The 24,201-nt window shown below is 38.8% G+C and overlaps 1 protein-coding gene across 8 annotated transcripts in view; it reads right to left on the bottom strand.

The window, feature by feature from the left end:
• The window catches only part of LOC123261717 (potassium voltage-gated channel protein Shaker), a 1,350,734-nt gene that overhangs the window by 331,294 nt on the left and 995,239 nt on the right, over positions 1 to 24,201 (bottom strand). For 6 of the 8 annotated variants that reach the window (XM_044723493.1, XM_044723492.1, XM_044723495.1 and 3 more), the window contains one exon: positions 4,960 to 5,130. In XM_044723493.1, the coding sequence (XP_044579428.1) occupies positions 4,967 to 5,130 (164 nt within the window). In that variant the 3' untranslated portion in view covers positions 4,960 to 4,966. Of the gene's footprint in view, positions 1 to 4,959; positions 5,131 to 24,201 lie in introns of those variants that run through there. The other 2 variants (XR_006508740.1, XR_006508743.1) reach the window with 1 other exon arrangement.

The following is a 24,201-nucleotide window of genomic DNA, read 5'->3' as shown; positions in this document are numbered from 1 at the left end:
TGTTTTTGGGATTACTCCGAAATTTTTGGTTCTATCAATAAAAACCTGAAAATTACTAATGAGGATGATAAAATTGCATCTAATGCCGCCAACCGCGTGGAAATTCCTTGATCCATTCAAAAGTTATTGCGGTTTGAAAATTCCAAAAATAGTTTTCTATGAAACTTATATCAGAGTTTTGAGCCGGGAGAGCTCAAATGCATAGAAATATTATTTCTTTGCACTTTCCGAGCTCAAAATATTTCATAAATTATATTTTGAGCTCAAAAATCTCAAAAATGTCATAAGTACAATTTCAAGTGCCCAGGAATGGAATTAGCGGAAAGTTGCAGGGATGGCCTTTAGGGTGAACAATTCTCTATTGTAACACATGTTAGCATTTAAATGCATGAATTATATCTTGTTTTTCCTTAAATGTATAAGTTTGTCATCAAAATAAACTTAAACAATTGAAATTATAAATCTTTCTTTTCTTCTAATTTACTTAGAGTTAGGAAAGGGCATAAAATATCGATATATTAAATTATCGATATTTTTTCAGAAAATAATCGATAAATATCGTCGGTTTTTTCTATCTTGAAAAATCGGTAATCGATATTTATTTTCGAGTATCAAATTCGATATTATTTCAAGATCTTCATAATATTTTATTATCTATTCCACTTACTGTCATAATATTTTGCTCGTTCTAAGTATAAATTAATAAATTAATCACATATACAAATAAGTATACGTTTTAGAGTAGACTAGAGCGCGTGACCTTTACTATAAGTGCTGCCTCTATATGTAAGAGAGCTAACCACACTTGGTATAAGATCGTGTGAGTAGTGTACATAAGTGGCAGTTACAGTTTATTGGCGGCAAGTTACTTTACACGGCGTAATTCATTGTGTGTTTTTATTTTTTAATTTTCATTGTTTAGCTTGAAAATGTCTGCGGTGTGGAATTTTTTCGCAAAAAAAAGGAAACAATCAACTTGTTTTTTATAATTAATGCGGTAAAGAATATACAACGTGTGGAAATACTACAAATTTAGCCACTCATTTAAAAACAAAACATTATAATGCTTCTATGCAAATGTTGAACCATCAGACCCTTTCAACAACGAAAAAATCTGGAAAAAAAACTGAAGTTACTGCATCAATGGATAATGATGATCCTGATAGTGATGTATGTCTCATAAATTCTATTAAAAATTGCATTCATCCAACGTATGATTAAAAACGAGATTATGAGTGAATGTTTCGTTTGTTAATTTTTTTAACTATTTTTAACTTCCCGCTAAAAAAATTAAAAATTTTTAAAAATCGGGAAGTTATTGGTTTTAACCCGTTTTTCGAAAATCGAGTTTTCATCGGATCTCGACGTTTCGAGGTCCTAGGAAGCTTTCCTGACTATTTTCACGATGATGTCCGTACGTCTGTGTGTGTATGTGTGTGTGTGCTTGTGTGTGTGTGTTTGTGTGCGCGCGCGTGTGTGTGTGTGTGTGTGTGTGTGTGTGTGTGTGTGTGTGTGTGTGTGTGTGTGTGTGTGTGTGTGTGTGTGTGTGTGTGTGTGTGTGTGTGTGTGTGTGTGAGTATGTAAACCTCTCGTAACTTTTGAACGGCTTGACCGATTTCATCGCGGTTGGTGTCATTCGAAAGATCTTTGCCAAACTTCAATTTTTTGTAAGTTGGGACCGATTCGGACCAGTAGATTTCGAGAAATTGCAAAAAAAAGTGACAAAAAAAATTTGTTTTTTTTTTTCATTTTTTTTCAATATCTCTGAATTGGCAGAACCGATCAACTTCAAAAACTCCTTAGCTCTTAGCCTTAAAATCCCGCATTGATCGCTCCATAGAGCGTCAGAATCGGTTGATGCGTTCGTGAGATATCGTTGTCGAAAAAAATCAAAAAAAGTGTTTTTTTGTAATAACTCCGAAATTTTTTATCAGATCAATTTTTTTGTTCTCAATCATTTATAGAGCTTAAAAAACCCCATCGAAAACCAAATTGTGTTTCATCGAATTTTGAAAAGACTTTTGAGCTTGGAGAGCTCAAAATAACACATAAATTGTAATTTTGAGCTCCTAGAGCTCGAAAACGTCATAAGAGCAATTTTAAGCACCTAGGTATGGAATTAGCGGGAAGTTGCAGGGATGGCCTTCAGGTTCAACCGTTTTTCTAATTTTATTTATTTTCAGGTAACGTCGTCAAGAGATAAAAGTTCAATTCGGAACTAAAATATCACAGACGATTCACCGAATTTTGCAGAAACTAAGTCCCACAACTGTGGACCTAAATGAAGAAAACAATCCACTCTTGAAAGTTGCTTAGAGAGAAGTTCAAGTTTTGGAGGTAATTCAAAGTCATAGTTCACAACTATTATTGATATTTTGTAATCAATTTATAAAACTGAAGTTAGCAGACACTTGACAATTTTTTTATTTTTATAAAATAAGATATAAAATAGATATCTCTCGAACGAATCAACTGATTTTGACCGGATTAGCGGTGATCGATGTGGTTTTTCAAGCTTAAGGGCGGATTAGTTTTTGAAGTTGATCGATAAAGTCGTTTAAAAGTAATTCCAAAAAAACCACTTGAAAAAAAAATTTTTTTCTTAGTTTTTTTGAGATTTTTCAAAATTTCTCAAAATCTATCGATCCAAATCGGTTCAAATTCAAATTCGGTTCGAAATCTAAGTTTGACGAAACTCTTTAGAACGCCGTTTGGTAGGTTTCGATCGGTGTAGCCGTTCAAAAGTTATAAGCGATTCAAATACTTACACACACACACACACACACACACACACACACACACACACACACACACACACACACTTGGAACCAGATGGAAGGGTGGAACGAAGAAGTATTGCCTGGTGGTGACTCTAGACATCAGAAACGCCTTCAACTCCGCCAATTGGGAATGCATCATGCAGCCCCTCCAAGAGAAGAATGTACCGGAATACCTACTTAAGATCGTAGCAAGATACTTTGAAAACAGGGTCGTGAAGTATGACACGAGGAACGGTCCGAGGGAGTATGATATTACTGGAGGTGTACCACAAGGTTCAGTTCAAACTCGTAGCATATGCAGATGACGTAGCCGTAGTGATCGTTGCCAAACACCTTGACGAGATAAACCATATGTTTGATCTCACTTTTGAGCGCGTTAACCGGTGGATGGACGCAGTGAACCTGCAACTGGTACAACACAATACTGAGGCAGTGCTTATTACCAGCAGAAAAGTGATAGAGACCATTAAGCTGAAAGTCGGCGAACAAGAAATCACATCACAACCTTATATCCGATATTTGGGAGTGATGCTTGAAGCCCGACTCAACTTCAAGCAGCAAGTTGAACATGTCAGTGCCAAAGCGTCAGTAGTGAGGGCTAGTCTCGCACGACTGATGCCGAACGTCGGAGGCTCAAAGCAGAGCAGGAGGCTATTATTGTCATCAGTAGTCACATCGGTGCTCACTTACGGAATATCCATTTGGGCTGACGCACTAAAGACGCAAGAATCATGGAGAAAGGCTGGACCAGTATATCGGCTGAGTGCCCTATGAGTAGCTAGCGCCTTCCGCACAATATCAGGAAGCAGTGTGTATTATTTCCGGTACTCTGCCTCTCAGAGTCCTATCTGAGGAAAGACGGAACCTTATCAACGAAAAAGGTCAACCACACTGAGCCCTGAAGAACTTAGAAGGGAAGAACGGCAACACAGCATCGCAAGATGGCAACAGGAGTGAAATGCTGCAGAGAAAGGTTGGTGGACGTAACGTCTCATACCTCGGATTGATGTGTGGTTCAACCGAAGACACAGTGAGATCAACTATTATTTAACGCAGATGTTATCAGGACACGGATGTTACCGGAAGTATCTTCACCGCTTTAAGCACGATGATACCCCAGAGTGTCCGTCCTGTCCAGGGGTCAATGAAGATGCAGAGCATATTTTCTTAGTGTGTCCACGTTTCAACCAACAGCGCGATGAGTTAGAGAAGATTCTGAAAAAGAGAACCCAACCAGAGTCAATAGTAGAAGCAATGTTGTCGTCAGAAGCTGCCTGGAACGCCACAAGCACTTTTGCTACAAAAGTGCTTACAGAGTTGCGATCCATTGAGAGGAAAAGAGCGAAAGACAGAATCTAGAAGGAAGAAATAACATCTTAGCCACCAGAAGGAAGAGCGGCAGCTAATTCCTCCCCCCGCGAAGAAATACCTTACGGCGGTACCATGGGGGATCAAAGGATAGAAGAGAAAGGGGTTTAGGGTTTAGTGGGTAGGGGCGTCAGCGTCGAGTTTTAGTATGACGCTGCGTCGAGTCGCCACATATCCAGGCTAAACAGCTATGCCTAGAATCTGTAAAAAGGATTCCCCCCCACCCCTAAAAAAGAAAAAAAACACACACACACACACACACATACACATACACATACATACAGACATAGTGACAACCTCGCGGGAGTAGTCAGGGAAGCTTCCTATGACCTTCAAACGTCAAGATCTGATGAAAAATCGATTTTTGCAAAACGGGGTGAAAACAATAACTTCCCAATTTTTGAAAATCTCCGATTTTCTTAGCGGGAAGTTAAAAATTCCCAATAACTTGACGAAATATCAGAACTGTTTAGCTCACGCAATACATACTTGATAGTTTGCTGCCCTGTTTGATACGGATTTAATAGAATTTAACGTCATTTTCTACTGAATCTACAGATGTCCAATGCTTATTCTTTACTTCAAGCGAAAATAAATGCTTTGTCAACATACAAATCTACTTATAGATAAAAGGGATTTTTTACTATCATGAATATTTTTTCTGAGATTTCTTCATCAAAGCTTTTTTAATTTCTATGTTATAGGAAACTATCATTCAGCTAAATAAATATTTGCGATTTAAATAAATCATTAAACTTTAATTTTTGTATACCATACAAATTCTATAGATAAAATAACTCTATTAATATACCTTTTAGTCAGACATCGGTTTCTATTCCCGTACAAATCGAGTTAGGATTATTGAGGCTTGAATTGCAATTGGTTTTCATCGTAACTTCTGAATGAGCTATTAAGAATGGTTCATCAAGGTCCACCATATCTGATGAAGATTCTGACATGGAACTCTTCTTTATATGCTGGCCTTAAAAAGAAAGCAAACATCAATAAATGAATCAACAGTAAATTTCAACGGTTTTTTTATATTGTATTTTAATATTCTAACTTTATAGACCACTAAATAAATAAATTCGTGATGCAGCTTTTTGAGTCCATCATTTATGTGATTAGTAAATAGCATTAACTATAGTAAAATGGTAATCAGGATATATCGATAAGTTTCTGTACTCATCATTTATTTTTACGTCAGTTATTGGCGTTCGATATTTGATTATTACTTCCTCAACAGTTAAAAACAAATTTAATGGAAATGAGCTTCATTGGATAAGTTTTATCATCTAAAATAATATGAAGGAATATCAATGATTAACAGGAATTGCTGGTCATTCTTCTTAAGAAAGTTATTCTCAAAGAGCAACCTCTACGCATTTGGTTCAAATTCTGTGAAAATATGTTCTATAAATTAGAAAAAAATTTTCCGAATATCCGACCTTGTACGGTGCAGATATTCTGATGTAATTTTTAACTTCCCGCTAAGAAAATCGAAGATTTTCGAAAATCGGGAAGTTCTTGTTTTCACCCCGTTTTGCAAAAATTGAGTTTTCATCAGATCTCGACGTTTGAAGGTCACAGGAAGCTTCCCTGACTATCCCCGCGAGGTTATCACTATGTCTGTATGTATGTGTACGTGTGTGTGTGTTTGTGTGTGTGTATCTGTGTGTGTGTGTGTGTGTGTGTGTGTGTGTGTGTGTGTGTGTGTGTGTGTGTGTGTGTGTGTGTGTGTGTGTGTAAGTTTGTGAATCACTTATAACTTTTGGACGATTGAACCGATCGGAATATACCAAACGGCGTTCTAAAGAGTTGCCTCAAACTTAGATTTCCTATAAATTTAAATCAATTCGGATCGATAGATTTTAAGAAATTTTGAGAAATCTAAAAAAAAACGAAAAAAAATTTTTTTTTGAAAGTAGTTTTTTTGGAATAACTTTTAAACGGCTTCATCGATCAACTTCAAAAACTTATCTGTTCTTGAGGTTGAATAACCACATCAATCACCACTAATCCGGTAAAGATCCGTTGATTCGTTCGAGAGATAAGGCGGGAGTAACTATGACTCTCCTAAGGGAGTGAGGGCGAACTTAAGAGAACATAGTTAAGCAAGCAATTCCCTTTCCGTGGGTCCCGCCATAAGTAAGGTAACATTGAAAGGCATCCCTCGATGCGTTACCCCAAACCAAGAATTGCCACTGCGCTTTCGGTTGTAGGTGTTACCAGCTCCTACAACTTAAATAAACCGGTCAGGAAAATACGGCAAAGCCTCGGATAGGTGACGCTCCCACGTTCGGTGGTCACCAAACTCTTTCGACCGTTCGACGGAGCGCCAGAATAGCCAACCGCGTTTCTCCGAACGAGCTGCTATCTGACGCTCCCGTTCATCGCCGGCCCGCGAATTCGGCATCGCGATCGCGTTCGTGTAAGCTCGCGGAAGCATTACGTATGAAACAGCTAACGCCTCTAGCTACGCGACCCTGTTTGGTTAAACTCACGCGATTGAACTTAGAAGAGGTAAATCCAAGTAGAAGGGGGGTTTCCGAATCTTACTCGCGAAGCATCGACCGGCGAAGATGCATAGGGACGACTAAAAACACCCTCAGAGAGTCCGCGAACTCGGTAAACTTAGATGGGCTCGCGCCGGGCGTTAGGTCAAATCGAAAGTCTCCGCACGCGACCCGGGGAATGGGGGTTGAAGGTTTTCGAGTTTTGCAGGCGAATTTGCGGAACAACAAAGCTGGGACTCTGGAGGCGAGTCAGTTGTGGGAGGAAAAACGTATTGATGTTCTCCTTCTACAAGAGCCATACGCAGCACATAGTAATAATAGTTTCAAAATACCTGGGTTCGGTTGCAGCATACAAGTTGCTGCCGAAACCAGGTCTAGGCCATATGCGGCCATTTGCTTAACGAATCCTAAATACCAGTTGCTGGTTTTATCACAACTTAGTACAACTCACTGCGTAAGCGCTCAGATCATGGGACCTGACACATCGTTCTTCGTAGTCTCGGCATACTTCCAGTACAAAGACGAAATAGACATGCACTTAAAACACGCGAAATCCGAGAGATGGGGATCCGAGACTGACGACGCGCGTGGCGAAAAGTTAGAGCAATTTATTGACGCACACGAGTTAAAGATAATCAACAACGCGCGGGAGGGTCCGACGTTTGAATCAACTAACGGGAGTTCGTATATCGATATAACACTCGTCATGCCTAAACTCGCGAGTAGCATTCTTAGCTGGTCCATTAAGAGAAGTTGGGTGCAGAATACTGACCACTACCCAATCGAGATCACTCTAGGAGCAAAATCGGGGGAGAAGGATGGCGCACAGGCAGACCCCAAGAGGTTCAACTTAACGTTAGCCAATTCGGAAAAGTTTGACGAAATCCTTTTCTCGTGTGCGTGCACAAACCTTGATGGCCTTGGAGTAGAATCGGTTGAGGACGTGGAAAGGTATGCTTCTGCACTTGGCAAATCAATCTTAGAAGCTTGCGAAGCCGCGATTCCGCGTAGGAAAACCCATGTAAAATCATACCCATGGAGGACCAGGAAATTAACACGCGCGAAGAAGCTGGTGAACAAAGCCAGACGGGTATATCAAAGGGAAAGGGACGATTTAGTTAAAAATACCCTATGCGTCAAATACAGAACACTACGGAAACAATACTCGACAGACATAAAGCGGACGAGAGAAAGCAGCTGGCGAGACTTCGTTACGAAGAAAGGTCATCAAGAAAAGTGGGGTCCTATTTACAGAACCTGCGCAGAAAAAGTTAGAGTCAAAAGTGCAATGCGCACGCTAAATCGTAACGGAGCATCCACGGAAAACTTTGAGGAAACAGCCAGGTGTTTTGTCGAGACGCATATTGTAGACGATGACCAGGACAACGAAACCCCCGGCCAGGAAAAGATTAGAGCCAACACAATTTTACTACCTGACACCGCGGATGCCGAACCGTTCACCCCGCGCGAATTGGACAAGGTCTTAAAAACACTGAAAAACAAGAAGGCCCCGGGGCCGGACTTGATAGAAAACGAGGTAGTTAAACGCGCAGGGGTTATCCTTCGCGAACAGTTTTTAGAGCTATATAATGCTTGCTTGGCGCTAGGAGCATTCCCAAAAGAGTGGAAGAAGGGGGCAATCATAATGTTAGTTAAAAGCACCGACAAAAACGCGAATGACCCTAAATCTTACCGGCCAATTTGCCTCCTTTCGGGTTTAGGTAAGATGTTCGAGAAGCTTATCAAAGAGCGACTTACCACCACAGTCTTAGCGGAGGGGAACATTTCGAGCCAACAGTTTGGCTTCACAGCCAAAAAGTCGACGGAAGATGCAATTGTGAAGATGCGCCGATTGGTAGACTCTTCAGAGAAGAGACTGGTGGTCGGACTTCTCTTCGATATCTCTGGAGCTTTTGACAACGTGTGGTGGCCGTTAGTACTCGAGGGCCTCAAGGCCAGAGGCTGCCCTGGCAACATTTACGCGGTAATTCGAAATTACTTTGAGGACAGATCGGTCGCGCTGTCATGGGGTTTTGGTAGCGAGTCGAAAACGCCAACGCGAGGGTGCCCGCAAGGATCAGTGCTAGGACCATTATTTTGGAACATCATGTTCGACGATCTCCTTAAGAGACTCGAACTGACAGAACACGGGAATAAATTTGTTGCGTTTGCTTTTACACACAACACATCACACAAACAACATGGTCTTCAATCGACTCCGCCTCCCCGTGGTCCTCGCTGGATACTGCTCATATCCTGTGGGTACATCTCGATGTGCCTACAGGGAATGAGTTGCCAGAGGAGTCGATGAGAGTTGCACACACTTACAATTATACGCAACTCTTGCAGCTGTTCAATGAATGTGTATAAACACAAGAGAACGGCGGTTTTTCTTTGTCCGCGAACTGGGCTGTGTTCTCGTTATGGTGGGAGTAGGACAAATATACGTGCGTATATAGCTCTTTTAAGCCCAGAAAACGGCCTCTTCGGAGGTAGGCGAAAGCCTCGCCATATATTCTTCTTCGTTCGAGAGATACTCTTCAAGAATAGAAATAGAGCGTAATAGTCAGGTAGTAGTAGATAAGATACTGGAATAGTGCTGTTGCACAAAGCTCGAGCTGTCGAAGTCGAAGACTGAAGCCATCTTCCTCAAGAACGAATTTGTACATCGCGGTCCACGTAAGTACAAAAAGAGCCCGTACCCCTATGAAGCAAAAGGACAACAGAGAAAGCCCAAATACGATAATAAACCGCAAAAAATAATGATAGGAGACTCCAAAGTCAGATTCAAATCAAGCGTTAGATACTTAGGGGTATACTTCGACGAGGGCCTCAAAGTGAAAAATCACATTAAAACAAGGCGCGCGAAACTAAGTAGGGTATTCGGGCGCATGCGGCGTATTGCGCGGGCAGAATGGGGATTGCGATACCCAGCTATGTCCACCATATACAGGGGTTTCTTCATGCCTGTTGTCACATATGCGGCGGCAGCTTGGAGTGACCGTTGCGATAGGGAGGACTGGAGACATCTTCGAGCATTTCAGCGTCAAGCGCTAATAACAACAACTACTGCCTACAGGACAGTTTCGCTTGACGAGATTTGCGTAGTCGCGGGGGCAGTGCCCATTCAGCTCGTAATAGACGAACAGTGCGCGCGATACAACCTCCGTGTCGGCAAACAGGCTACCCTTAGAAACGTCACCGTGCAGCCAGATGCGGAGGATCGCGTTGTCACCCTTAGAACTGAAACCATACGTCGGTGGCAAGAACAATGGTATACATCAGAGAACGGCCGCGAAACTAAAGTCTTCTTTCCAGACGTAGCAGAGCGTCTAACAAACAAATGGATCAGCCATAACTTCTGGCTGACCCAAATCCTAACCGGCCACGGTTGCTTTAGAGAATACCAATACAAGTATGAACATACGGATAGTAGATTCTGCGACGAGTGTAGGGAGAATGGGTTAGGAGAAAGGGTCGACAACGTGGAGCACTTAATGCTTGAATGCCATGAGTTCGAGCCTCAACGTGAGGTGCTCAAGGACATATGGGGTGGGAACGCGGAGTGGGCGAGCGTTGCGCGTGCGATTGCCACATCCCAAAGTAACTTCAAGCTTTTAAAAGGTTTCAGTAAAGTAGTAATGTGCTGCAAACTCCAAACCCAACTAACTAATGAAAACGCGACTAGGGACGAGACTCAACAGACATCCACCTAGGTAGAGTCGGAGCGCCTAGGCACAAGCGATATGCTCCACACAATTGTAAGGACAGTATAAAGCTTTGGATGACTGCCATAGAATAAGCTAGGGGAAATGACCACAAATAACACAAGTGCCCGGGCACCCTACACACGCAAACACTTACACGTAAAATCATACTTTACACACAATACATCACACAAACAACATGGTCTTCAATCGACTCCGCCTCCCCGTGGTCCCCGCTGGATACTGCTCATATCCTGTAGGTACATCTCGATGTGCCTACAGGGAATGAGTTGCCAGAGGATTCGATGAGAGTTGCACACACTTACAATTATACGCAACTCTTTCAGCTGTTCAATGAATGTGTATAAACACAAGAGAACGGCGGTTTTTCCTTGTCCGCGAACTGGGCTGTGTTCTCGCTATGGTGGGAGTAGGACAAATATACGTGCGTGTATAGCTCTTTTGAGTCCAAGAAACGGCCTTTTCGGAGGTAGGCGAAAGCCTCGCCATATATTCTTCGTTCGAGAGATAGCTTGAATGAAAAAAAACCGTAAAAAACTAAAAAAACTGTTTTTTCGGAATTACTCCGAAATTTTTTGTTATTAATTTAACCTTAAAGATTATTTATAAAGCTTAAGAAACTGCGTCAAATGCAACGAACCGCATAAATATAGATTGATTAATTCAGAAGTTATTACGATTTGAAAACTCAAAAAATAGTGTTTTATCAAGCTTCTATCAAATTTTTGAGCTTGAAGAGCTCAAAAGCATACAAAAGCTATTTTTCGAGCTTGGAGAGCTCAAAATAACACACGAATTATATTTATGAGCTAGAACAGCTCAAAAACATCATAAGTGCAATTTCAAGCGGTATTTAGGTATAGAGTTGGTGGGAAGTTGCAGGGATGGCCTTCAGGGTCAACCGTTTTCCTAAATTTTTTTTTTAATTATTAATAAAAATTTTTCTTATCTTCCTCATTGACTGTAACGTGGCAAGTTGTTTTAAGGTAGTTGCTATGGTACAATATTGTCAAGAAATTAGAGATTATACGCACCGCAAAAGTATATGAGCAAGTAGCTCAGTAATCCATAATTCTTACGCAAAACTGTACCCGTGGAAACGGACCTGTGGAAACGCAGAATACAATTGTTTCTGACTGACCCCGTAGATATATACTTTTTCATAAATTCATGAACTTTAATCCGTTATTTATAAATGATTAGACTGTCTAAAATTTTTTTTATTTTATTTAAACTCACAACAAATATATTAAAAGTCTAAGTTTTTTAAAAGTTTCTCGAAGTTTTTTTTACACGCTTTTTATTAGCTTCACTTGTATGTCAGTTTGTCAGTTTGTCAGTTTGTCAGTTTGTCAGTTTGTCAGTTTGTCAGTTTGTCAGTATGTAACTCTCCTTCGCATAAAGAGACTACCATAATGATATTATTTAAATTTTGATTATTATCAACCTAGAACCCAGGTGATGACCTTCCTAGTCATCCTCTGATGACCATCCCGAAGTTATATCTCGAAACCAGGTGTTTTCCTCCGTAGGTTTTCATCGGGAATGGCACAGATAAACCCGTACATCAACCCGGAATCCTCTGATGACCATCCCGAAGTTATATCTCGAAACCAGGTGTTTTCCTCCGTAGGTTTTCATCGGGAATGGCACAGATAAATCCGTACATCAACCCGGAATCCTCTGATGACCATCCCGAAGTTATATCTCGAAACCAGGTGTTTTCCTCCGTAGATTTTCATCGGGAATGGCACAGATAAACCCGTACATCAACCCGGAATCCTCTGATGACCATCCCGAAGTTATATTTCGAAACCAGGTGTTTTCCTCCGTAGATTTTCATCGGGAATGGCACAGATAAACCCGTACATCAACCCGGAATCCTCTGATGACCATCCCGAAGTTATATCTCGAAACCAGGTGTTTTCCTCCGTAGGTTTTCATCGGGAATGGCACAGATAAACCCGTACATCAACCCGGAATCCTCTGATGACCATCCCGAAGTTATATCTCGAAACCAGGTGTTTTCCTCCGTAGGTTTTCATCGGGAATGGCACAGATAAACCCGTACATCAACCCGGAATCCTCTGATGACCATCCCGAAGTTATATCTCGAAACCAGGTGTTTTCCTCCGTAGGTTTTCATCGGGAATGGCACAGATAAACCCGTACATCAACCCGGAATCCTCTGATGACCATCCCGAAGTTATATTTCGAAACCAGGTGTTTTCCTCCGTAGGTTTTCATCGGGAATGGCACAGATAAACCCGTACATCAACCCGGAATCCTCTGATGACCATCCCGAAGTTATATTTCGAAACCAGGTGTTTTCCTCCGTAGGTTCTACACGCTTTATATTAGCTTCACTTGTATGTCAGTTTGTCAGTATGTAACTCTCCGTGGGTAATTTGCGCGCCTGAATATTTTTGATAATCAACAAATAATAGTTTAAAAACTAAAAAATCACGCTTTTATAAATAAACCAAACTAAAAGTAAAAATAAATAATAGTTTAAAAACTAAAAACACGCTTTTTATAGAAAACCAAACTAAAAATAGAAAATAAATTTTAATAAATTTAAATTAAGAATAGTGTTAAAAATTTCAATAAATATAAATTAATAATAGTGTAAATAAAAAATGTATTTTATTTTAAAAAGCGTGGGGTGCATGGTGTCAATAGTTATAAATATTTTATTGACAGATATGAGTAGAGTGATTATCATTTTGATATCTTAAAAAGCACCCCACGCTTTTTTTAAAATAAAATACATTTTTTTATTTACACTATTATTAATTTATATTTATTGAAATTTTTAACACTATTCTTAATTTAAATTTATTAAAATTTATTTTCTATTTTTTAGTTTGGTTTTCTATAAAAAGCGTGTTTTTAGTTTTTTTAAACTATTATTTTTTATACTTAAGAAACTGATACAGAGCTGCAGAGAGTGTATGCAATCAATATTGAATATCTAATTTGTAATTGAATTTATCTTGGGTTATAGGTGGTCAATCGACTCCAAATTTGTAGGGTAATTGTATCATTTTGTCCTTAATCAGTATACAAAAGTTTAGAATTTTCTGACGGTTTGCCCTAACCACAACAACTACCTTAAGTCAGTTTATCACAATAAAATAGTTTTCGATTGTCTGATCATCGATAATAGTACGCGTATTGATTTTTTGGATGTCACTCTGGAGGTGAGGCCTCTGGAGGCTCTCAACGCCTAAAGACAGTGTAAGATCTGACGCTAGATCAAGAATTAACGGGTAATAACCCATAGACCTTTATTATCGCTATGTAATGTCTAGTAATCATATTGTCTACATCGTGTAGAGTAATAATAATCGGTAACAATCCAAATAAATCGGTTATACTTTGGGTGTAACAAGCAAGTCTTTATGACCCAGTGTGTATAAATTTATCTGTGTTATTGATGAAATAATCTTTTGTTTTCAGTAAGCAATTTAATTTGTGAATTCATGAACAGTTAAGAGCAACAATACTACATCATCTATTTTTGAAAAGAACAATTGTAAGCTTTTAGATAAAAGTAGTAATCGACTTCTATAAGATACAAAGGGTCTCCTCAAAATACAACAGGTTTGATACTTTCTTAGATACTTTCTTAGAACTTAATTTGTTTCAGAAAGCATGTTATTTTCAAGATTAGGGTGTGTCAATTTGAGGCGACTTTTCTTTTTCAACGAAAAAACAAAAAATAGTGTTCTTTGAAACTTTTATCAGACTTTGGACTTGAAGAGCTCAAAAACTTCATAAGTACAATTTTAAGCGCTTAGATATGGAATTAGCGGAAGTTGCTGGGATGGCCTTTAGGGTTGAAGATTTTTCAAATTTTTCTTTTCTCTCCGTGTAGAGTAATAATTCCGTTAAACTTTTTAAAGATTAAATTCATTCAACTCGGGTCATAATTTTCTTACAGTAAAAGAAATAAAGAAAAAAAAATTTGATACATGAGCAATTTTTCTTTTAGCATTATAAAAATGTAAGCGCATCAGAACCAATTTTACATATGAAAATAATTTTTAAGACAGTAATAAATTAATTTGTATCAGTTTAATATTTGAATAGTCAAAATTTTATACATTTAGAAGTTTACGTTTGAATATCTTTAGAACGGCTATCTCTATGATAAAAGTGTTAGAAACCTTTTTTGTAGAGCGTTGAATTTTCTACAAGAATGTGCTACGGACTTTTTTATATGAGGTGCGTATGCCAAGCTAAAAAAATAAACAAAAAAACGAATTTTAATATTTAATATTTAAGGAATTTAATATAACGAAATATTAATATTAAGAGCTCCGCTTTAAACAGGCTTCTGTTCTTACCTTCATGCAGGTTTTCAGCCTGTTTTTTTGTTGAAAAAGAAAAGTCGCCTCAAATTGACACACCCTAATGTTTATATTAATATTTGGAAAAAATTAAAAGTTAAATACCCGGTTGTTTAACAAGTTTTTGAGTAAAGCGTATTTTACCCTATTATTCAATAAAATAGTTATTTTTACACGCTTTTTATTAGCTTCACTTGTATGTCAGTTTGTCAGTTTGTCAGTTTGTCAGTATGTAACTCTCCTTCGCATAAAGAGACTACCATAATGATATTATTTAAATTTTGATTATTATCAACCTAGAACCCAGGTGATGACCTTCCTAGTCATCCTCTGATGACCATCCCGAAGTTATATCTCGAAACCAGGTGTTTTCCTCCGTAGGTTTTCATCGGGAATGGCACAGATAAACCCGTACATCAACCCGGAATCCTCTGATGACCATCCCGAAGTTATATCTCGAAACCAGGTGTTTTCCTCCGTAGGTTTTCATCGGGAATGGCACAGATAAACCCGTACATCAACCCGGAATCCTCTGATGACTATCCCGAAGTTATATCTCGAAACCAGGTGTTTTCCTCCGTAGGTTTTCATCGGGAATTGCACAGACAAACCCGTACATCAACCCGGAATCCTCTGATGACCATCCCGAAGTTATATCTCGAAACCAGGTGTTTTCTTCCGTAGGTTTTCATCGGGAATGGCACAGATAAACCCGTACATCAACCCGGAATCCTCTGATGACCATCCCGAAGTTATATCTCGAAACCAGGTGTTTTCCTCCGTAGGTTTTCATCGGGAATGGCACAGATAAACCCGTACATCAACCCGGAATCCTCTGATGACCATCCCGAAGTTATATCTCGAAACCAGGTGTTTTCCTCCGTAGGTTTTCATCGGGAATGGCACAGATAAACCCGTACATCAACCCGGAATCCTCTGATGACCATCCCGAAGTTATATTTCGAAACCAGGTGTTTTCCTCCGTAGGTTTTCATCGGGAATGGCACAGATAAACCCGTACATCAACCCGGAATCCTCTGATGACCATCCCGAAGTTATATCTCGAAACCAGGTGTTTTCCTCCGTAGGTTTTTTTATTATTAGCTTCACTTGTATGTATGTTTGCATGTTTGTATATTTGTATATTTGTATGTTTGTAACCGACTTTTTTGGGCGCGATTTTGACCAACTTTAAACGGCCAGATTTCGTTCAAACTTTGTGGATTTATCGAGGACCGATGACAATACACTTCTTTGATAAAATTATTCCATTTTTCAATTTACAAAATATGATTTTTGTTAATTTATATAATTTTCATCTATAGTCGATTAGGTAGAAACTTAATTTCAATTTTTATAATTTTTCTCTACAGTCGATAAGGTAGAAACTTAATTTTAATTTTTTATAATTTTTCTCTACATTCGATAGACAGGATTTGATGTTAATTTTAATTTCCAATAATTATCTTTAGCCGATTTCTCTAATATTGACAAATTTTCGAATACTAAGGAGATTTTTAACTCTACTAAACAAATAATAGTTTAAAAAAACTAAAAAATCACGCTTTCATAAATAAACCAAACTAAAAAGTCAAAAATAAATAATAGTTTTAAAAAACTAAAAAACACGCTTTTTATAGAAAACCAAACTTTTTTCAAAAAACTACCATCACTCAGTTGATAAGGTAAAGAAAAGCTCGATCGGACTGTTCGGAAAATTTTAAGATTGTAGCCGTAGTTTCAACTTTGAAGAATTTGTCAATTAAATATGGCAATAATTTATAATATTTATAAATAATTATTATATTCTCACTAATAAATAAATCACTTACTGAAAATTTAATTTAATAAAAATAATAATTTAATTAAAAATTTAATAATTTAATAAAAACAATAACTAAATTAATTAATAATTTAATAATTCAATAAAAATAATAATTAAAAAGTTATTAAATACTTTTATCATAAGCTTTAACTTATAAAAAATAAGTTAGTAATTTTCTGAAACAATTTGTTTTAATTTTTGTTTAACAACAAGTCTTCCGTAACAAAGTATCCCATGAGAGATCGGGAATATTTCTGTTACTGAGCATATTAATTTTGTTAGTGGCGCTACCAAACTATCCTCCTCCACGGAGACTAGTGCTGTTAACCGCTTTTCCGTACTAGGTTCTCCGCGTCGCTCGTATTTATATGGAAAGAGTAACCGTTACCTTGTCTTTGACTGAATGGCTCTTTATGTGGTGCATGCTCGGAGAGCTTGATCTATATTACTAGACGTCCTCACATTAAATGTCAGCGTCGTTGCCCGTATATATAAGAAGGCACCCACGACTGAGCTCCAGCCAAGGATTGAGCAACAATGGTATAATATTACGGTCGTTGCAAACTGAATGAAACTCGGAAATAAATTACTCTTCTTTGTTTGTTGTTACGTACTCTTGTGCGAAACGAAAAATACAATTTTCATTCTACATTTAATGAATATGAAATTATGTACTCTCATTGGTCACTCAACGATTTCTACACCTAGAGAGGAATCGTTTAATCCTAGACACATAAAAATGTTAAGGGTCATGACCCATATGTTAATGGGTAATCCATAGAGAAACTTCATAGCTTGTGTTTGTAACCAGGGCACCTCCACGTGGTGATGGTGGGCAACAGAGCTGTCTGGCAAAGTCCCTGGGTTAACGAAGTGTACGCCGTCATGGCAAATACAAGTAATGAGTATGTTACGATGCAGGGATACGGAGTCCCAGTATCGGCGTCTGGTCAGAGTGAGAAAGCAGGCTCGCAGGCGTCGTCATCAAACGACTGCAGCTCTCCAGTAGTGGGCAACTTGGCTACTGAAGAGTATACTGTTACAGGAAGTAATCGAGGATCGTTGTCTGTTAAGACAACAAAAGTATGAGAAAAAAGCAAATGTAAGCCGGTCAAAAGGCCTGCAAAGCCCTTAAGCGAGAAATTAGAGGAGAGAAAGGAGAAAAAAAGGCTCTATATGAGAAATTATAGAGCCCAGCAGTCGAAGAAGGGTAAAGAGGCTCGTTTGCAGCAAATGCGTCAGCATAAAGCTGAAAAACGAATCTCTGAATCGGATCAGGCTAGAGAGGCTCGTTTGCAGCAAATGCGTCAGCACAAAGCTGAAAAACGTACTTCAGAATCTGATCAGGCTAGAGAGGTTCGTTTGCAGCAAATTCGTTAGCATGAAGCTGAAAAACGAATCTCTGAATCAGATCAGGCTAGAGAGGCTCGTTTGCAGCAAATGCGTCAGCACAAAGCTGAAAAACATACCTCAGAATCTGATCAGGCTAGAGAGGTTCGTTTGCAGCAAATTCGTCAGCATGAAGCTGAAAAACGAATCTCTGAATCGGCTCAGGCTAGAGAGGCTCGTTTGCAGCAAATGCGTCAGCACAAAGCTGAAAAACGTACCTCAGAATCTGATCAGGCTAGAGAGGTTCGTTTGCAGCAAATTCGTCAGCATGAAGCTGAAAAACGAATCTCTGAATCGGATCAGCCTAGAGAGGCTCGTTTGCAGCAAATGCGTCAGCACAAAGCTGAAAAACGTACCTCAGAATCTGATCAGGCTAGAGAGGTTCGTTTGCAGCAAATTCGTCAGCATGAAGCTGAAAAACGAATCTCTGAATCGGATCAGGCTAGAGAGGTTCGTTTGCAGCAAATGCGTCAGCACAAAGCTGAAAAACGTACCTCAGAATCTGATCAGGCTAGAGAGGTTCGTTTGCAGCAAATTCGTCAGCATGAAGCTGAAAAACGAATCTCTGAATCGGATCAGGCTAGAGAGGTTCGTTTGCAGCAAATGCGTCAGCACAAAGCTGAAAAACGTATCTCAGAATCTGATCAGGCTAGAGAGGTTCGTTTGCAGCAAATGCAACAACGAAACGCCGAGTCCAGAAGACTAAGTAGAGCCAGTATAACCGGCTTTATAAAGACAATTAACACATTTTGTGATAAGATATGTGAAATTTGTACTAAACGGTGCTATACACATCAAATTTCTAACTGGATTGTTGATACTAAAACGGCACCCTATCTGCCAGACGAATTAACACAAAAGAATAGCTTGGTTGTTTGCAATCGTTGCAAGAGTCATTTGACTTCAAAGAAAGTGGTAGCACCATCAAAATCTTACTGGAACAATTTAGATCCAGGTACTATTCCAGAAGTAATTTCAGTATTAACTCAAGCTGAACAAAGGCTAATTTCACGCATTATTCCATTTGTTAAAATTATAAAACTAAGCGGCATATTTGGGCAATATAGTTTTCGTGGTCAAGCGGTATTGTTCGCGCAGGATGTTTTCGAAGTCACTGAAAATCTTCCGAACATGTTACCAAGAACCACTAAAAATGCTGGAATAGTTGTCATTACTGAGCGTCTTGAAAATGTCAATGTAACACGACAGTTTTTCGTATATAGGGAAAAGGTATATGCCGCTCTCCGTTGGTTAGTTGCTAACAATCCACTTTATAAAGACGTCACTATAGATCAAAACGTCGTAATCGATAATGAGGACATCATTCGAGTAGAACAAGCACCACCAGAAATCCCTGAGAAGACTAGTGGAGAACCTACTGAGGAGACTAGTGCATATATGAGTATCAGCGATAGTTCGAGAATTGTACGTGCTTCGTGGCATCAAGGAAATGATGCTATATTCACATCAGGATTTGCAGGCGTCCAATGCTGTGCGATGGCACTGTCCAACATCTTAAGGGCCAGTATTCTTACACCACAACACTGGTCGACAAACACCCTCAATCTGAATATGATAATAGGCGACCAAATCTACGGCGACGTAAGATATCAAACAGAAATAAAATTGATCGCGTATCCTATTGAAAATGATGGATACCTGCAAGTGCGAAATTTCAATGTGGTCAAAGATGAATTATTCGCATTTGGTAAAAGGTTTGAGATCACCATCGAGGATGATCCGAACATATATGGAAACTTGTGTGATAAGTATAATGCAGAAGACCTTGGTCGCACTCTTTGTCAAGGTCTGGAAGACTTATTCTTGTCACATAGTGCCGGCATATTAATAACAGGTGGACAGTCGTTCGGAGTGATGTACTATAATGACAAATATTACTTCAGCAATTCTCACTCTTGTGGTCCAAAGGGATCCAGAGCGAATGAAAGCAATGGAAAAGCTTGCATTATCGAATGCGATAATTTAGAAGAGATGGTGAGGATTTGTAAACGTACAACAGGCAGTAAAAACCAAGAGTACAGTCTTGATTACATTGACGTCAAAGTCTTTGACATAAATGATGAGCCTGAGCAGAGTTCTGCGACGGTAACGGAAGTGCTTGTAACAATCCCTTCTCAACAAGAGTTAACTGATCAAGTAATCCCACTGCAGACATCAGTAATGGCAGCGATTGATGTAATGCAGCCTAATGTGGAGGACGAATTACATGTTACACGAAATCTCAACGAGATTACCCGCAAAACGAAAGATAATATCGTCAATGTAGGACATGAACTGAAAGCAGAAGAATTTGCCTGGTACTTTTTGTTACCTTTTGGAAAGAATGGTTTTAAAGAAGAAAGACCTGTGAAAATTACAGCGTTAGACTACTTCCAATTCAGAATTTTAGGAAGTGACACAAGATTTCAACGCAACGACTATCTCTTTTATGCTTTATCCTTCTTTGAATATTATCGTATCAAAAGCACTATTTCAGCATGTGGCAGAAAAATCTGTAATCAAGAAGGAGCGGTTGAAGATGTCCATTTGTATGTGAAAAATTTGAGAGGTTCTGCAGCTTATTGGAGATCAGCCTTGAACGAGCTATTAGCTCAAATCAGATGTTTAGGAGCTCCAACCTATTTTGTAACATTTAGCTCAAATGATCTCAACTGGTTGGATCAACGAAAGGCCTTGTTAATAGCAGATGGTAGGCCTGATGTTGATCCTAGTACGATTGACATGTATGAGACTCAAAGACTTATCGAAAAGTACCCAGTAATTTTGAGTCGACATTTTATGATTCGAGTAAATGCTCTAATGAAATTTATCAAAAATAATGACGAAGTATTTGGTGGCGAAGTAAAAGACCATTGGTGGCGTATTGAATTCCAGAATCGGGGAAGTCCTCACCTTCATATGGTGATTTGGATTGAAAATCATCCAGAATTTGACTCAGAAGAAGGGAAACTTCTTCTCGACCGTAACTGTTGCTGTAAAATGCCTACAGAAGAAGAAGATCCAGAGCTTCACGATCTAGTCAACAAATGTCAAATTCATCGGCATACACAAACATGTACAAAAAATACTTCTGTACGGTGCCGATTCAACTTACCACGTCGAGAATGCAATGAAACACGAATCGTGTCTCATTCTTCAGATGACTTTCTTCGCAACGGTGGTAGAATTTGTTTACTTAAACGTCGAAAGGAAGATGCGTGGGTTAATAATTATCACCCAGAGTTATTAAGATTGTGGACAGGAAACATGGATATTCAGCCGTGCGGGTCAAACGAAGCGATAGCGTTCTATATAGCAAAGTACATATCGAAATCAGAACCTGAAGGCGTGGATTCTGGTTCTGGAGTTGCGCAGGCAATACAGCAAATTCAACGTGAAGAGACTGATCTCTCACGCAAACTGTTCAGGATATGTATGAAGATTCTTCATGAACGACAAGTATCAGCTGCAGAATGTGCGTATCGACTGTGTCACATCCCATTACGGGACAGTTCGCGAAGCTGTATTTTTCTGAACACAAGGAAACCAGAACAGCGTTACAAAGTATTGCAGTTTGATAAAAGCGGACACGCAATTGGCTATTATAGCAATATCTTTGAAAGATATGAAAAACGACCATTACAGCATCCTGACTACAATTTTGCGAACATGAGCCTCACGGAATTTGCAATGTTGTTTGAACCTTTCTATCCGAAAAAGGTAAGCGATATTGAGGAAGGTGTAGATCATGATGTCTATGAAGAACAACCAAATACACGTCGCACACTCATCGCCTTGTTAGATGGTAAAAACAAAATGGTCGTGAGAAATCTTTCTGCAGTTGTAAGAGTGCCATACTTTATAGCCGCATCAGATCCAGAAAACTTTTTCTACAGCTTACTCATTCAATATATGCCGTATCGTTCGGAAGCTGAACTACTTGATGGTTTTGAAAATGCAAAAGATGCTTTCTTAGCTCGCGAAGATCGTTTGAAGCAAATGAGTAGATATATGTGCCAATTTCGAGAGCGGGATCAACAGCTAGAAAATGCATTTAATCAAGTACATGCATTTGAAATTTTAGAACAGCCAGAAACTGTCAATCCTGAACTTGACGAAGAAGAATGAATGAAGTACCAGATGTAGAAATGAGCAATGATCAATTCCAGAGGGCACAGCAGTCTCTGAATGCTGATCAAAAGCAATTATTCATCTCCGTCACAGAGAGCATTAAGAAACAACTTAACGGTGATGTTATACGAGAGAGAATTTTCGTTACTGGACAAGCAGGCACTGGAAAAACTCTTCTCTTTAATGTACTGAAAAACCAAGTTAACCGATGTTATGCAAAACCGGTTGTGAAAGTTGGTGCTCTTACTGGAGTCGCAGCACGGCTGATCGGTGGATCTACACTACACGGTCTGCTAAAACTACCAGTACAAAAAGATGGAGTAATTGTTAGCATGCCATTTCTGACTGGTAATTATCTGAGAGTGATGCGCCAATTATGGCAAAACGTCGAGTTTCTGTTCATAGATGAAATTTCTATGGTACCGTATGAAATGCTTTGCATGATCGACTCTCGTTTGCGTCAACTGAAAAACCCGAACGCTTGTTTCGGAGGTATAAACGTTATACTCTTTGGTGATCTAATGCAGTTACCACCTGTCCGAGGACATCAAGTATTTCGACAGCCAGAACACATGAAACCCGCTACACATTTGTGGCGGCAATTCCGTCTGTTTGAACTCAAACAAAACATGCGTCAACAAGGAGACAAGACATTTATAGATGTGCTTAACGCTCTAAGAGTTGGAGAATTAACGTCTAAACATGCTGAAGTTCTTCTGAAGAAAGTGTCAACAGATACTAATGGAGAATTTTCAATTGAAAAAGCTTTGAGAATTTATCCGACAAATGACCAAGTTGCTAGACATAATGAAAAAGTTCTTCAGCATTTTGAGGATAAAGGAACTACTATCTACACAATTAAAGCACAAGACCAACTCATTGATGCTACACGAAATTTAGGTAATCAAGACGTAAGCTCTGTGATACCTAATGATATCAATAAAACAGGAGGTCTTCCTAATGAATTGAAAATATTCGTCGGAGCTAAAGTGATGTTAAGGTCGAACATTGACGTGTCAAAAGGTTTAGTAAATGGCAATATGGGTTTCATTACAGAAATTATATGGCCAAATTTTCGCAGGAACCAAGTATACGCGGAAGACATCCCGTCAGTCCGTATTAATTTCGGTTCAGATGGTGATCACGTAATTAACCCAAAATCGATTCAATTTCCAGCTAAGTACAGCTATGGAACTGCTGAGAGACGAATGCTACCACTAATCCTAAGTTGGGCATCGACTGTTCATAAAATGCAAGGCTCTACAGTTGATCATGCAGTCATTTATCTGGGCTCTCGACTGTTTGCTGCTGGGCAAGCGTATGTAGCACTTAGCCGGTGCAGATCTTTGGATGGTATTCGAATTGAAGAACTTGATTGCTCAAAGTTGACAGGTAAGACCCCATGTAACACTGAAGCATTAGATGAAATGGAACGACTAAGAAATAACTCATAAGAGTCGTCATTATCAGTTGATCGCTCATAATATAATATCGATTCACAAATCATCAAACACAAGTTGATTAATTGAGAGATTTCATTTCTATTTGTGGCAAGACATAGAATTATTAGACCATAGAATAATTGTGAAACGAGCTGAGAAAATATAAAACACATTCGAGTTCATAACGAGCAATTAATAATAAGTTAATTAAGTCAATTAATTATTAAAAAATGATAAATGATTTATAATAAATATAAAAATCGACGCAAAGTCCCAGAAGTACTTATAAACACATAATAAAACTGAAAGCACTAAATTTATTTGTGGGTATCGGATATTTACGTCTAGCAAATGATAAATGAGGATAAAGCGTCAAGTCATTCATAATTATCACAGATATCAATTGTAAATATCGAATTTGATGTCGACATTCACTATGGATGACAGTATGAATATTTTCGACAATCGAAAAGCTATACTTACAATGCTGGCAATACATGTTAATCAAAAGAATTCACTTAGAAAAATAAGAATTGTAAACATCGAATATGAATTCGATGTCGACGCTTACTATGAATGATAGTATGAATATTTTTGATTACCAACAAATAATAATTTAAAAACAACTAAAAAATCACGCTTTTATAAATAAACCAAACTAAAAAGT

This window comes from Cotesia glomerata, linkage group LG3, assembly GCF_020080835.1.
Source record: "Cotesia glomerata isolate CgM1 linkage group LG3, MPM_Cglom_v2.3, whole genome shotgun sequence".
Taxonomy (NCBI): Eukaryota; Metazoa; Arthropoda; class Insecta; order Hymenoptera; family Braconidae; genus Cotesia; species Cotesia glomerata.
The sequence above is the reverse complement of the archived record's forward strand: the minus strand, read 5'-3'. Positions and strand labels throughout refer to the sequence as shown.